We start from the raw sequence: 15,020 nt of genomic DNA, 5'->3' as shown, positions 1-15,020 counted from the left end.
CACTGCAGTCATATTGGTTTTAGGTCAAGTGCTTGTACATGGTTTCCGAATTACCTGTCTGATCGGCAGCAGTCAGTGAACTTGGGAACTATTCGCTATTACTATTCAAGTTTTTACCGATAACTACGGGTGTTCCATAAGATTCTGTTCTAGGTCCAGTTCTTTTTACATTTTATAATGTCAATAATATCAATAATATTATTTAATCTTTAACTAATTGCCATGCACATTTGTGGGCGGATGATACTATACTGTATTGTATTGCCGCCTCTGCTCAGCTAGCTGTAGAAAACCAGCAACATTCCTTTATCGTTCACCAAGCTCTACTTAATGATCTTAAACTTGTATTAAATGCACATAAAACCAAGTTTATGTTGTTCTCTAGAGCTAGAGGTCACGGTATCAAAAAGTTTCATGTTTCCACTGTCCAAGGACCCAATACTAAGAGTTTCAGAATATAAATACCTCGGTATTTAGATAGATGACAAAGTCACATTCAAATATCTCATCTTTCCTGTGCTTTGTAGGAAAAGGATTGTTGAAGACATTTTTCTCTCTGTTATGGATTATGATGATGTGATTTATAGGTATGTCTCTGACGCCAGTCTCATGTTTATATTACACATCATCGCATCCTGTATAAAAAAGCTGGTTGGTCTTCTCTGTCTGAAAGATGTGATAGGCATATGTATTTGTTTATCTAGAAGGCCCAGGTTGGGACGCTGCCATCTTATACCACTTCTTTGCTAGACTTTGCTAGCTCTCGACCATATCAAACTTGGTCTAATGGCTGGCTTTCACTGGAACTCTCTCAAGTCTCTATTGAGCTGCATTTAGTCTTGGTCAATTGAAATCGATCATTGTGTTACTTGACATCATTGTAAATGAGGGCCAGCCCTCAATGATTCTTTTTTAGTTTAAATAAAGGTGAATAATAAAAATATTCCCTCTGCAGAAACTTGGGAGTAAACAACAGCAAAGCTTTACTGGAGAACTCAAAACTTTCACCATACCACTTTTCACCTTGAGGCTGAGGTTTGGAAGGATGATGGATTCATTGATTCAAAGTTTAGTTGCAGCAAGGGCTACTGAATTACCCTGCTTATTTTTAAAAAGAACAGCTACCTCATGTTACCTTTTTGGTAGTACGAATCAGAATTGTTTATTTTATTTTTTTTACTAGCAAATTCTGCTCAGTTTTAAACAAGTTTATATACAACATATCAGACACCTCAGATTGGATTATGACTGAATTTGGAGAGATTATGAATCTCATCACTGCTTATTGGCACTTTAAAAATTATTCAGGTGAAAAACGTATGGCTGAAAATGAGGTGACATCAAAGTTATTGAGCGATACTGAGAAGGAAATTGTGGAGGACAGCATGCCCACCGTTGCTTTGTTATTGAAGGGAAACATTTATGCACAGGATAAATCTAGTTGGATGTTGACAGCACAAAGTGCTTTAAAAGTGTAATAGTGTTGATAGTTCAGGACTGCACTTGTCATAATTTCTTTCATCTCTTCTTACTCATTTTATGTGACCCTCTTCAACAACCCACCCAACTGATCCCTGCCACTGAGGGTTTCCAATCAATCTTCCATGGGTCTGTGTTGTTTCCCTTCCCTTCCCTTCGATATACTGTCACTCTCTCACTTTTTTTTTTCTTGTGTTTTTCCTCTCCCTGCGTCTCTCTTCTCTGTAGAGCTCTAAGCAGAAGAGTGGTTGGAGCACAGAAACAAAAAGAGCTCAGAGGTCTAGTGTCAAAAACGTGAGGGAAAGAGGAGGAGATGGACAGGAAAAAGAAATGATAATGAAGAATGATGAAAAGAGGTAGAAGGAGGTAAAGAGAAAGATGGATTCAGAGAGAGAGACAGACCCCGAGAGGGAGTGCATGAAAAGAAGAGGAAAAAGTGAGGAGGAGGGTGTAATCCCAGGCAGGATTTGGCTGGTTCTTGGCTCTCTGTGGGGAGAACTGCATTGTAATCCCTTGCTCAGCATGGGGCAGAGTTTCACCAAATTCCCCTAGTGGCCGAAAACCACGGGGGTAAACTGGTTTGGATGTGGGTGCGTGGGTCTGTGGGGTGTTTTGTTCGTGGATCCGAAGGGGCTTTTTTACAGGTTTAAGTTGGCCCCACAGTGGACGCTTGAAAGTGGTTTATGACAACGTGTGAGAATAATCACTCGCAGGTGCATCCATGCAGACAGGTATATGATGAGTATGATGTGTTATAATACGGCTGAGCAGCCATCCCGCGAGCAGGTTGTAGACGCTTCCCCTGCCTTGGACCTTAGTAACAGTCATCTCATTTATGTGATAATTTATATCTCATGTAAGAGGTCTGCATTTGTTTTGTTTTTTGTAATTTTTTTCTCTTCTCAAATTCCACATATGCAGTTAACAATAACAGTGGCAATATTACTACTTTAAATTAAAAGTAATTTCTGAAACAATGGGTCTTTCATTTCAGGCAGAGCTTCTTTTTTCTAGCCAGCGACCGTTGATTTTGCCAGCTGAAATGACAGACTATGGCAGATTTTATCAGCTATGGCTAGCTAGTTTATTATGCTAACATTACCCACCTTGGCGTGTTTTGCGAAATCCAAATTTTGACAGACTTGCTCTACCTAGTTATCGTTGCTAAGCTATGATTGGATAACCGCTGTTTGGGGGAGGGGTTTAGCAAATGGTCAATTTGTGAGTTATGAGATTACCAAAGCCTCCTGTACTGTGATAAACCCAGTGGGAATATAGCCACCGGGTTAAAATTTCAACTATAACCCGTGGCAACGAAGGCATTAACAAAAATAGGCGAAACTGGTTGTCCATGATTCATGAGGGCTCAAGGATCAAACAAGGACTACACGACGCTCATGGCACTGTTTTGTTTAATTGCATATCATGCATAAAGCACCAAACCTCTGTCCTCTCCATAGGATATAGTGGCCCTTGATCTAAGCTTTAGCCGTACTTGAGAGATGTGCTGCTTTTATCATGCTAATCATGAAACACAAATATCTTTATCTCCCATAAAAAAAAAAAAAAGGTGTGTTGAAGCTGTGATTATGTTTATCTGAGAAATTTGAATGGTTAATACTGAGACTCTGTTCTTGAAATCTGCAACAACAATCTGTTTATTTCTGTAGAGTTTCTTTGATGGCTGGGACTGCACAAAGAAGAAGGACAAAACCAAAGGGAGGCATGACACCTTGCTGGGATGTAAGTCATCAGAACCCATTTCATCTTTTGTAAAAAAAAATAAAAATAAAAGAAAATATTGTTAAAACCTTGTATCTCAACATTCCTTTGCTCTTTTACATTTATCTGTCTCAGATGACCGCCATAGAGTTAAGCTCCACCCTCTCCTGGGAGACCCGAACTCAGACTACATCAACGCTAACTATATTGATGTAAGTCTAATCTTGTTTTTCAGCCTCATTTTGACATGGGATACAAATAGTCAGCTTCTGCTGAGAATCTCTCACACCCTGCAAAGCCACAGTTCATCTTTGTCATTCCTGTAAGCGCACCAGTCTGCTGGCCCACTTTCACCTGGAAGCTTTCATCCAATCAAACACACTCCCTAGCAATGTTTTGCCAGATGCCATGGTTGTCAATTGCTGCACCGAATCCCTGACCCAGACTAACTCTGCTATCACTTTTATTAAAACAGAGTGGAATAAATGCATTTAATGCCTTGTAGAGGAGATGAACCTTTCTGTAAGATGCCACAAATCCCCCTAAATTAAATAGACATGATTGATGTTATTCAATCTCTAGATGGGCTGGGAGGAGATGATCCTTTCCACTGTTCACCTTAACTGTCTTCCACACATGCAGTGCCACAATAACATTATCACTGATCATATGAAATACATATATATGTTGCTAATGTGTCTCACACAGTCTTATTCATGCGTGCTTTCATTCATAAAAACTAGAAGAGGCTGTGTTCATTCAGAGAGTGGAAGAAGAAGTTATTAACGACAGAAATCAACCCAGATTTTGAAAAAGAAATGCAATTTTACTACTAGATATACTGTAGATATCCATCCATTCATTAGCTATACAGCTTATCCTTTTTGAGGGTCACAGTGAGGCTGGATCCAATCCCATCTGACATTGGGTGAGAGCCAGGGTACACCCTGGACATGTCGCCAGTCTATCACAGGGCTACACTGTAGATGGAAATATTTATTTTGGTTCCCCTTTGAATTTCCTGTCGTAATCATAGTTGTTGCTTGCCATTTGAGTTATGTCAACGGAAGTCTGGCAATCTGATACGATTTTTTATTTCACAAGATTTATATCTGCATGCCCCCTCATTGGGACTACCATAAGAGAGAAGTAAATGTGGCACTATTTGAGATGTTGAGGCAGGCTGGTGTACCCCCACTGCTGGGGAGGTTTAAAGATCATGTCTTGGTGAAAATCTTTATAAAGAATAGATTTGAAAAATAAGTGATCTTTTTCTTCCAGTGAGAGAAAATTACCTGGTGCATAAGTTGACTTTATCTTGGGTGGATTCCTCCTTTAGGCCAAATTGTATCATCAAAATGCTTGAAACTACAGGGCTTTTTTCCTCTCTTTTATTTCTCACTACTTATTCTTTGCATCTCACTACTAGAATGGGTCGTAGTGAGATGCTTTTAGAGAGTTCATTACAATGAGAGGGCATTAAAAACCTGGTTTACTGTAAGGGCTGTAGTTATTGTGAGGGTCTCCATTAGCGTTAAGGGCACAGAGTTGCAGGCATTAGAGGGAAAACACCACTCAACAGCCACTACAGTGTCAGTGATGTTACTCACTGACAAACTTGACCCGGCAAGCTGAATAGTAACTACTTAGCCACAGCAGAGCATATTTTGGACAGCCTGTAATTATTTCACCAGGGGTTACATGGAAAAGTTTTCCCTCCCTCTGAAACATTTTTGTGCTTTCAAAACAGAGGTGAGAAAGTGCAAGCTCATTGTTCCTCTTTCTGAGTCTTTGCTTGCCTGTGGTGTGTGTTGCTTGAAAAGGTACACAACGTTGCATATGTTTGACAGCTTGCAGAGCAGCCCAGTGCGCCGTGGCTGTTGCTATTTTATATTTCGCCTGCATCTAATGAGTAACAGAGTCTTACTGAGGGGCCACACAACCAAAAACCCATGCAAACGTTTTCACACACGGTCATATCATTAATCAGTTTTATCTTCTGTATGTACCTAATGTAAAAACATTAGTTACTTCATACTTTGTCGCTTAACTTAAAAGCCCTGAAAACTTATCTTTCTCAGTCAGCTTCTTAATCTAAGTAATCGGGTCCTGCCTGCACACAAAAAGTTCTATCTGAACCATTTTTGATCTTTCATATAACAGATTTGTGCATATTAGTTTTTGTGCTTGCTTTTCTTACTGGGACTTTTGAAAAAAAATTGATTTCTCATATTTCCATGCACCAGTAAAGTTGCAAAGTGGGAGGGCCAACTGGGTCCGAAAGGGTTTAATCCCGTATTATTTGGAAGTTTTCTTTATATGATATCCTCATTGTTACTTAACATGGAGGCATGGGACTCTCCTAGATTATATAACGACCCAATAGGTTGCTGTTAACATCACCAGTTTTAATTATTTTGACTCAATTCTTTTTGAAAGCTAGTTTGGCATGGCATATCAGCTCTAAATACTACAATACCCATGAGCCATGGCTGCTGTTGCCATGGTGAAGAAGCCAGTCAGTGGTAGGGAATCAGAACAATAACCATTTCCATACGCTATGTCATTGAACTCAAGAACAAAACATGACTCCGTAGCTGTTCAGTTAATCCAAAATTGACCCAGAATTCAAATATTGATTTAAATAAGCTGCAGTGTGTATTGTTTATTTTCTCAACACTGTAATCTTTAGATTCCGTCCACCATTAGTGTGAAAATGTAACAGTATTTTTAGCTCTGTGATGGCATATTTCTTACTGAAATGCATCATGGGAGATGTCACTTAACTTCCTCCCCAAAGTTTCTATGTAAAAAGCTTGTACCTTTAACTTTTTGTAATTGAACCAGATATTTTTTCTAATGCAGTTGTTCATTTTTTTTGCTACTGATGAGTCAGGAGAGTTTCATGCCAATCCAAGCTGCGCAAGTACTCCACCTCTGAGTAACATTTTCTATGGGAAAAATAAATCAGATTTTTACTTAGGGAACCAGGGATGCCTGAAATAGCTTTTCCCACTTCATAGCTCTATCAGAGTTTAGCAACATTTAAATTTAAACAGACAGTTGTCTGTGTGGTGTGGGGTCGTTAGCCTGTTGCTACGCCACTGTCAATCAATTCTGATCAAACCACACCCTCACAGTCTTGATGAAAGCAAGATTTTCACTTTTTTTTCCTATTTCCTTTAAAAAAAAAAAAAATCCCTAATACAGCTGAAACGTCATGACATAAAACTAAAAGTAATTTTCATTTGAAAAAAGTAAGTAGAGTACACACACAGAGAACACACACATGAAGGCACACGCACCTCTTCCCATCTGTCTGTAACCAAAACTCCTATTTACCAAACGCTTCTTTCATTAACTAGCCTATATGTGTTCTTTTTCTACTCCCTTCCCCACTTCCTCGACCTTGGACCCTGTAGATTCGGATTAACAGGGAAGTAAGTACTTCACTGCTCGTTCTTCTGCCTGCCATCGCTCTGTTTTTGCTCTTTTCCCCTCCTCTCCTCCCACTTCCCTCTCCTCTTTCCACTATCCTCTATCCACAAATGCTCAAAGGTCAGTGTGTTTCAGGTATGTGCACATTTGACAAAAAGAAAAACGAAAAACACACCTGAGGAGATGTGTCCTCTCCGGAGAGAGGAGCCTGGTGTCTTTGTTAGTTCTCATAAGTGGCCAAGACTCAGGAGGTTTAGCTGCTCTGCTGACCATCTTAAGTGGAGGAGTGGTAGCATTCATGCTGATAGTGTTTGGCCTGGGCCAGAGGAATTGTGGATAGTAGGCCTCACAGCACTGGTCATCCATCTCCATTTAAAACATGTCCCCGTTTATCTGACTGGATGAAATTCAGTGTAGTGAATTATCGGCAACGTGGAAAGACTCAACATATTAGGAGGATGCCCTCTGCAAAAAGATAAAAACTGTTATCAGCGTGGATTGCCCCATCATGCTGATTTGAGGAGAGCCGGTGGGCTTGGGGGTTTATTCAGATTATTCCTGACCTGCGTTCTCCACTCCACAGTCATGTAAGGTAATTGGGGCATCAGTTATCCTTCCAGTTGCTCCTCTCAAAATGACAACACACAGTGAACCACAACTTCCATATGTTTTTTTCTAGGAGATGTTTTCATAGACTCTCGGAAACAGGTGTCTCACTTACCTAGCAAGGTGAGATAAGCAGTACTTATTATCAGGAGGACTTCCTTTGAACAGTTTGCTCAGTCTAAAGTGCTTCAAACTATCTCAGGTGGTCTTTGTCGTGTTTATTCGCCTCAAGGCTGTAGAGTTGACATGTCATTGTTCATTCATATTCACCCCATACTCACCATATGAAAATGTCTGTCATCTATATCAAAGGCTGTAATACCCTTTGATATAAAGGATTTCAGAATACTTCACTGTACATATACGAGTTTGCCCTAGGGGGCTGTTTATGTTGGGGATGATATCATGCATTTAGGTTAAACCTGTGTAAGATATTCTTCGACTTGACAGGAGTGGAAGAATTCAAGGGGATATTTTTGGGGATTTTTTGGGGGGAAAGAAATGTGATTTTATTTTGTTAATTCATCATCTCAGATATAGCAGATATTGCATCTTCAATGAAAATTGATTTGTTTTTATGGGACAGCACTCTGAATGAGAGTTTGATAAAAAAAAAATCGGACACCTGAAATTGAAGAGCGTACGCCTTTAGGTTCTTTATTATATCTTCATTAAACTGTCACAGGGAATCAGGCATTGTTCAGTCAGCTGGCCCGACTCACTTCAGAAATCACTTTTTCAGAGATTCATCAACAGTTTGTCAAGTTGCAGTATTTACCATATGTGGCCTCAACTGCTCCAAGGCAAAGACAGGATCTGGAGTCAGCAATAGGTCAGACGGTGCAGGAAAATTACACAGGAAACACGATTCACAGTTGCAGAGAGTAGGTCAGTAGGAGAGCAGAATGCAGAAGGGGAGGGGAAAGAAAAGGGTGAGACACCCTCCCATACAGCTATGCCTGAAGCGCAGATGGCTTACTCAGCGTGTCATCCCTCTTCTCTCTTTCAGGGCTACCATCGATCCAACCACTTCATCGCCACTCAGGGTGAGTATCCCAGCAAGGGTATGGTGTGTTTGTGTGACTGTGGATTCAGGCTGGTGAGTACCTTTTGTTGCGGAGTAATAAATTGGAGATCATCCAGCCATTGAGCCTACTCACGCACTGCCCCCCTTGCCAAAACCATCTCTCTGGCAAATCCAAAGGCGACAGTTTGACTATCAACCCATGAAGACTGTGGTAGTGAAGTCACTGAATTAATCATAAGAAGAGGTGAATAATTAAACTAATTAATTTTGCTTCTCAATCGCTGTGACATGTGGAGAGCTTTTGAAAACCTGCAGTTCACCCACTGTCGCTCAAATACAAAGCCGCTTCTGATGGACAGTCGGACTCCGTATGTGTGTGCGAGTGTTTAAATTTTCCCTCCGTTGTTTCTATACCCTAAGGAGTGTCAGCTTCTAGGGAGCTCCCATCACAAAGTCACTCAAGGTCTGCTCATCTGCTTATCTTGCACCAGCACCTCCTCTTGCCCCTGATAGGGAGACAGAGAGTGGCAGATGAAACTTGCAAGGAAAAAAAACAAGATGTCAGCAGTGTTTTTCTCTCTGAGCATTTCTTTCCTAGGTAATCCTCTTTTTAAAGTTGTATCTCGTTCCCTAAACGTGTCCTCCTCCAGGGGACAATGAGTGAACTTATGGTCCTGTGTTCTTTCATCATAAGCTGCTGCTGTTGTTTTGTCACCCATTGCCCCTTCCCTACTGCCTGGAATTGGAATTCCCGATAACTCTATTGACGGCACCATCTTGAGAGATCAGTAGCCTGCTGTCTGAGGAAGGACAGTTAGGCCACAATAATACGAGATCTCACAGCAGCAAGAACTCCCTTTTTGAGAGGGGAGTTTGGAATTTGCCAGTTTTGTCTTTTAAGTTATTTCTTCCCTCTTCCCACTAGGGCCCAAGCAGGAGACTCTGTATGATTTTTGGAGGATGGTATGGCAGGAAAATTGTTTCAGCATCGTCATGATCACTAAACTGGTGGAAGTTGGCAGGGTAAGTGATGTACAATCCCTCCTTCTCCTCCTCCTCCCCCTCCTGTCACCATCCATTGCTCACAAACCTCCCAAATTCGCCACAAGGGAACATTCTGGTGTCTATCTGAAAGGCTTTTATGTGGTTGATAGGTATACAGGAGATCTCGCAGGGCCCCGGTTTCCAGTCTTTATGCTAAACTAAGCTGACCAGCTTCTGTTGTAGCTTCATATTTAGTGTACAAACATGAGAGTGGTATCAATCTTCTCACTTAACTCTCAGCAAGAGAGTGTATTTCCCAAAATGTCAAACTATTCCTTTAACTTTTTGTTCAACATTCTTTTGGTGGCCATTGAATAAAGGAATCATCAAAAGCATATTTTAAGCAGCTCTACACAGAGGCTCTGTGTTTTATTGTTGAATTTTTCATTGAACATATGCATTTTATAGTATATACACGGATTATCTTTCATTTGTCTGTTATGGCATCATCAGCGTGAAACAGCGAAGGTGTATTATAGAAATCTACATCATGATGGTATGATTATATAGTCCATAAAATGTGCTATAAAATACCCGCGGCACATATAAACATATTCTGAGACACATATTAAGGGCTGCTGACTTTATATACACTGCACGTCTACACAGGTTTAATGGTTGCTGTTGTACCATTATTTTCCTCCTCACATAAATACCTGTAGCGTATGAAATCTGCTTGAAGTACTCCATCCTTTTCAACCTAGGCAAAAGAAACATATTACCTCAGTGGATGGTTAAAATGACACCATTTTTCTAGCAGTAGCCCTACATCCAATTTGGTTATCCATCCTAACAATTCGGGGAACAGTCAACAAATGAGGACCGGTCTGTTTGGCTGAATCCAAATAACACCTCTATTAAATAAAAATAAAATTACCTCCTTTGTTCCCAATGCTGGTGAAAAAAATTGTTGCCCTCTTGTTCATTATGCCTCACACCATTATGTGATTATTGTGCTTTTCTTTTCTTTGGCCTCTGAGATGAAATATCTGCAGAAGAACAGGCTGTTTTTGTTTTTCCACAGAACTCGAGGTGAAACCGTTGTATGTTTTTTTAACTTATTAAATTTCACACCAATATTTCTCTGTTCTAGTTAAACTAACAAAAGAGGCGTACTTATTTTTTTATCATCATCACTTAATTATAAATTACATTATATTATTATATATAGGCTTATTATATTAATATATATTATCACAATATCTAATTATGCATTTTGCTCTGGCTCTGACTCTTAAATTTCAAATATAATGGAAAGGATTTGCATACAAATCCAAAACTGGCCTAAGGAAATGTGAAAAGATGACACCGAGGGTGTCCTTAGGGTAACCTAAGGGTAACCTTTTCACACCAGTAGTTTGGATCATTTGCTCCGGACCAAGGGGAAAAAATGATACATAGTTGCATAACTGACATAGTCAGCAGAAACAAAGTGACCTAAAACACTTCATTGTTCCATAGCAAAGAATGGATGAATTTCCTGGAAGTACTTCATCTGGTCTCCTCCCTTAAATATATAGGAATTTATGAAGGATCTTGCTCCTTAAGATGGAGGTTTTCCTTTAAAAAAAAAAAAAAATTGCTATTTATTTAAAAGATGGATATATTATGGTCAACCGTACTTTTTTAAGTAAACTGTGTTTTGAAAAATGAGGTTGAAACAGTGGAGAATTTTGTGGAGATTCATACTTCACAACACTCCATCAAATAAATTAATTCATGTTACACCTTCTAAAGTTTTGCAGGTGCATTTTCCACAATTATCAATAGGAGCTTTAATTCTGCTAATTCTCAATTTTAAACAGGTGAAGTGCTGTAAATACTGGCCTGATGACAGCGAGATGTACGGTGACATTAAAATCACTCTGCTTAAGACGGAGACACTGGCTGAATACACAGTTCGTACCTTAGCCTTGGAGAGGGTGAGTTTATCTAAGATTTACATTTTGCCGAGCCTCTTTTGCCTACCTTATTTTGCATTTTATTAATATTTGCAATGATTTTTTTAATTTCACTACTCTTTCAGGGTAAAAAGCAACGCTGTGCTCTAAACTGCTTCTTCCTTTTTTTCTTTTTCTGTTATTTATTGTTGCACATAACTTAGCCATGTTTTCCTATTACCTGGTAAAGTAAGAATTAAAATTAGAACTAGTAAATTAATAGAACGGATTAGATACTTGGCAGGACTTAGTGCTGATGGGCATGAGGTACACATGTTAAATTTAGAGGAATTAACACCAGTAGCTATGTGGATACCCCTGCCGTCTTTCCAACATAGCTGTTACAGTGTTGTGCCCCCAGTGGCCTCCATCCTGTCAATCTCCTGGGGGATCTCTCTTTGGAAGGGCTCAGAGCAAAACTGGAGTGACAGTGGCACAAACACAGCATTATCATCACACTGTCACAGTCGCTCTCCTTGGGTACACACTGCTGCTTATTCAAATCGGCACAAATTTGGGAGCTGGTGACAGCTTGTTTTTCATAGCTCTTTTCCGTTCTTTTTTTGGATTTCTGTCTTCAACAAATCTTTGCTTTGCCTGGCTTTACTTTGTCATCTCTGTACAGAGGAAGAAATTGCTGTGTGACTGCAGCAGCCTCCCAGTAGAGAGGAGAAACCTCCCAGCCCTCCCTGAGCTCAGAGAGCCTCAGTAATTCCTTCCTGCATGTCTGTCACATTGCAGCTGCTACTAGCGTATGATGCCCAGAGGCCTAACTGTACTAGAAGACCTAACACCCCACGTACATAATGTCCTGGTTGTCCTCACACTGAACCAAAAAATCTGCCACATCTCTCAAGGAGGGGGGATGCGTCTGAATCGATGGGAGCACAATGATAAAATGGCCTGTAGGCTACTATAGTTAGGATGCAAGCCATATAAATGTAGTGTGGGGTTTTTTTTTACATGTAATGCTAATGTGTACTGTGTTCGTGTCGACAGAGAGGATACTCAACCAAGCATGAGGTGCGTCAGTTCCACTTCACATCCTGGCCTGAGCACGGGGTACCCTATCACGCAACTGGACTGCTTGCCTTTATACGAAGAGTGAAAGCCTCTACACCTCCTGACGCTGGCCCTGTGGTGGTCCACTGCAGGTAACGCGATGCTTAACCGCTGTAGCCTGTAGTGTTATAAAACCATCTGTTATTGCAATTAATTTTTCAGAGTGTGATAAATATGTACTATATTGTAATTGATTAGCAATCAATAGTATTCTCTTTTGAGAGACTCAGTATGACTATGACATACAAAGTGAAATGAAGTGACTGACAGAGTCAGCCGTTAGCATCCATAGGCTACTTTTTGTTAACCGTGTTAGCTAGACTACTTGTCCTGTAAAAAAAATTTTAAAAACACAGACTACTTCATACAGAATTGGAAGGACAAGGTTTTTTTTAAACAACTTACCACATATCTCTTTTACCTTTCTGTTTTACATACAAAGCAATACCTTATATCTGTCTGTCTTCGTATGTAATCTTGGGTTAAAATTTTTTAAATGCAAAATCATTGGTTAGAAGAGAAAAAGCCTTGATGCTAAAAAAGACAAATAAAGACAAAATGTGACATTGTGCACTTCATGGATATTCATGCTAACCTTACTTCTATTTAATCACTCTTTGAAAAACACATGTAAGGCTCCCTTCAAATCGCAAGTAGTTAATTTCTCTATTACAGATACTCACTGAATTTTTTGAATTTCCTCTTGTTGGTGGCCAAAGCCTCTGTTTACTTAGAATTCAAAATGCATCATGGGATTATCAGGTTAAAAAAAGGTCCAGCTAAAACATAATGTAGTAAAAATTTACCACATTAATTTTCAGTAATTTCACGCCAAAATGAAACCATTTCAACCTATTTGCAATGAATATTGACTCAAACAGACAGATAATGAGATAGTAGTGTAATAACATGTAGCACAGGGGCATTAAAAATAGTGTGGCCTAGCTCGCCCCTTTGGCCGCTAGTTCTAGCTTCCCAAATTCTGTCTGTCACATGACCCTGTCCTTGTACGTTGTAGTGGCCTTAAAGACTCTCCCATTTTCTTTTAAATCATGTAATGCTAATAACTCATGCTCCTGAGCAGGCACACTTTATTCTCAAAACCATAGCAGCATTTTTACTAACTTGAAATAGTAATCGTAAGACCATGCATGATTCCTCATGAAGGATGTCCTTTGTATTCCAGTGTGGGGGCGGGCCGCACTGGCTGCTACATCGTGTTGGATGTCATGTTGGACATGGCTGAGTGTGAAGGCGTGGTGGATATCTACAACTGTGTCAAAACCCTCTGCTCTCGACGCATCAACATGATCCAGACAGAGGTCAGGTTAACTGCACAGCCAGGATGCCACTTCACATTCAAACTAAGTTTCATTTTTCAAAATTTTTTTGGCATATATATTCAGGAGGTTTTATCACTGGACATAATTTGATAACCTCTCTCCTCTACCAGAGAACCTTTGAAGAGTCAGGTTTTTAAACAATTGTATTTTCCTCCTATTTTTTGGAAATTCAAAGAGCAAGGGGGGTGCATTATCATACTCCCCCTCTGGGACTTATGTAAAGGTCACTGCAAAAGTTCTAGGGAAAAGACTCACATTGTCTCTCGGTGTGCTGTGTAGGCATGACGCTTTTCTTTAGATGTGAAGACAATTTGCATATTCACCCCTTATTATGTAAATCCATCATTGACTTAGCTGTTTATTACATTTGTAGTTATTTGCAAAGGTGCTCTAATTAAATGCACACCACATGTGTTTGTTTACTTAGAAATATTTATTTATTCTCCAACAGCTTTGATACACTACCAACATTATAGCACATGTTTAATTCAGAATAAGGCAGGTTATGAAAAATCTCTGCCTCTCTTCATATTGTTTGATTATTTATTTACATCTACATATATTCATAACCCGCCTCTTCTGTAATGTCTGTTTAACTGATGGCGACCATATATCGCACTCTCGCGTGTTCCCTGAAACCCGGTAGAGTACATATTCATGCCCACACATGTGCATATACACAGCACTTAATCGTGTTACCTGTTGTCCTTTCAGGAGCAGTATATCTTTATCCATGATGCCATTCTTGAGGCCTGTCTGTGCGGGGAGACGGCCATCCTGGTGAACGAGTTTGCCGTCACCTACAAAGAGATGCTACGAGTGGATTCCCAGAGTAATTCCTCTCAGCTACGGGAAGAGTTCCAGGTCAGTGTTGTGCTGGATGGTGGAACAGCAGGACCTGGATCCATTTTTAGGCACAGTTTCATTTTGTTGAAATGTGCAGCCATTAAGATATGAAACATGCCAACTCATATTCTTAATTACATAGCTCAAACACAGTAATTTGCATTCACAATTCAGTTTATTTAATATCATCAACAAAATTTCTTCAGTTACCTTAATCGAACCTACTAGCACTTCAGCTGCAACAGTTAAATTTCAGTATCAACAATAATAATACTACTTCCCCTTCTACTAATACATATACTGTAGTGTTACTAATAATGCTACCACAGTACTACTAATAGTAAAACAAATAAACAGCACAGATATTTCATCCCTTTGTGCACGTAAAACACTATTACTCCTAATACTAAATTTACTACTTTTGCCTCTAATAATGACAACAGTAAAATTAATTGATGTTGACATTTTAAATCTGATGGCTTGAATATAAAGTTGGTAGGTGATACAGTCGTA

At 39.7% G+C, this 15,020-nt stretch overlaps 1 protein-coding gene across 4 annotated transcripts in view; it reads left to right on the top strand.

The window, feature by feature from the left end:
• The window catches only part of ptprub (protein tyrosine phosphatase receptor type Ub), a 159,005-nt gene that overhangs the window by 132,108 nt on the left and 11,877 nt on the right, over positions 1-15,020 (top strand). For all 4 annotated transcript variants that reach the window (XM_040117793.1, XM_040117792.1, XM_040117794.1 and 1 more), the window contains 8 exons: positions 3,150-3,222; positions 3,337-3,413; positions 8,255-8,291; positions 9,198-9,295; positions 11,122-11,238; positions 12,256-12,410; positions 13,505-13,640; positions 14,376-14,525. In XM_040117793.1, coding sequence (XP_039973727.1) covers positions 3,150-3,222; positions 3,337-3,413; positions 8,255-8,291; positions 9,198-9,295; positions 11,122-11,238; positions 12,256-12,410; positions 13,505-13,640; positions 14,376-14,525 — 843 coding nt within the window. The remainder of the gene's footprint in view (positions 1-3,149; positions 3,223-3,336; positions 3,414-8,254; positions 8,292-9,197; positions 9,296-11,121; positions 11,239-12,255; positions 12,411-13,504; positions 13,641-14,375; positions 14,526-15,020) is intronic.

Source organism: Xiphias gladius, chromosome 22, assembly GCF_016859285.1.
Source record: "Xiphias gladius isolate SHS-SW01 ecotype Sanya breed wild chromosome 22, ASM1685928v1, whole genome shotgun sequence".
Classification (NCBI taxonomy): domain Eukaryota; kingdom Metazoa; phylum Chordata; class Actinopteri; order Istiophoriformes; family Xiphiidae; genus Xiphias; species Xiphias gladius.
The sequence above is the reverse complement of the archived record's forward strand: the minus strand, read 5'-3'. Positions and strand labels throughout refer to the sequence as shown.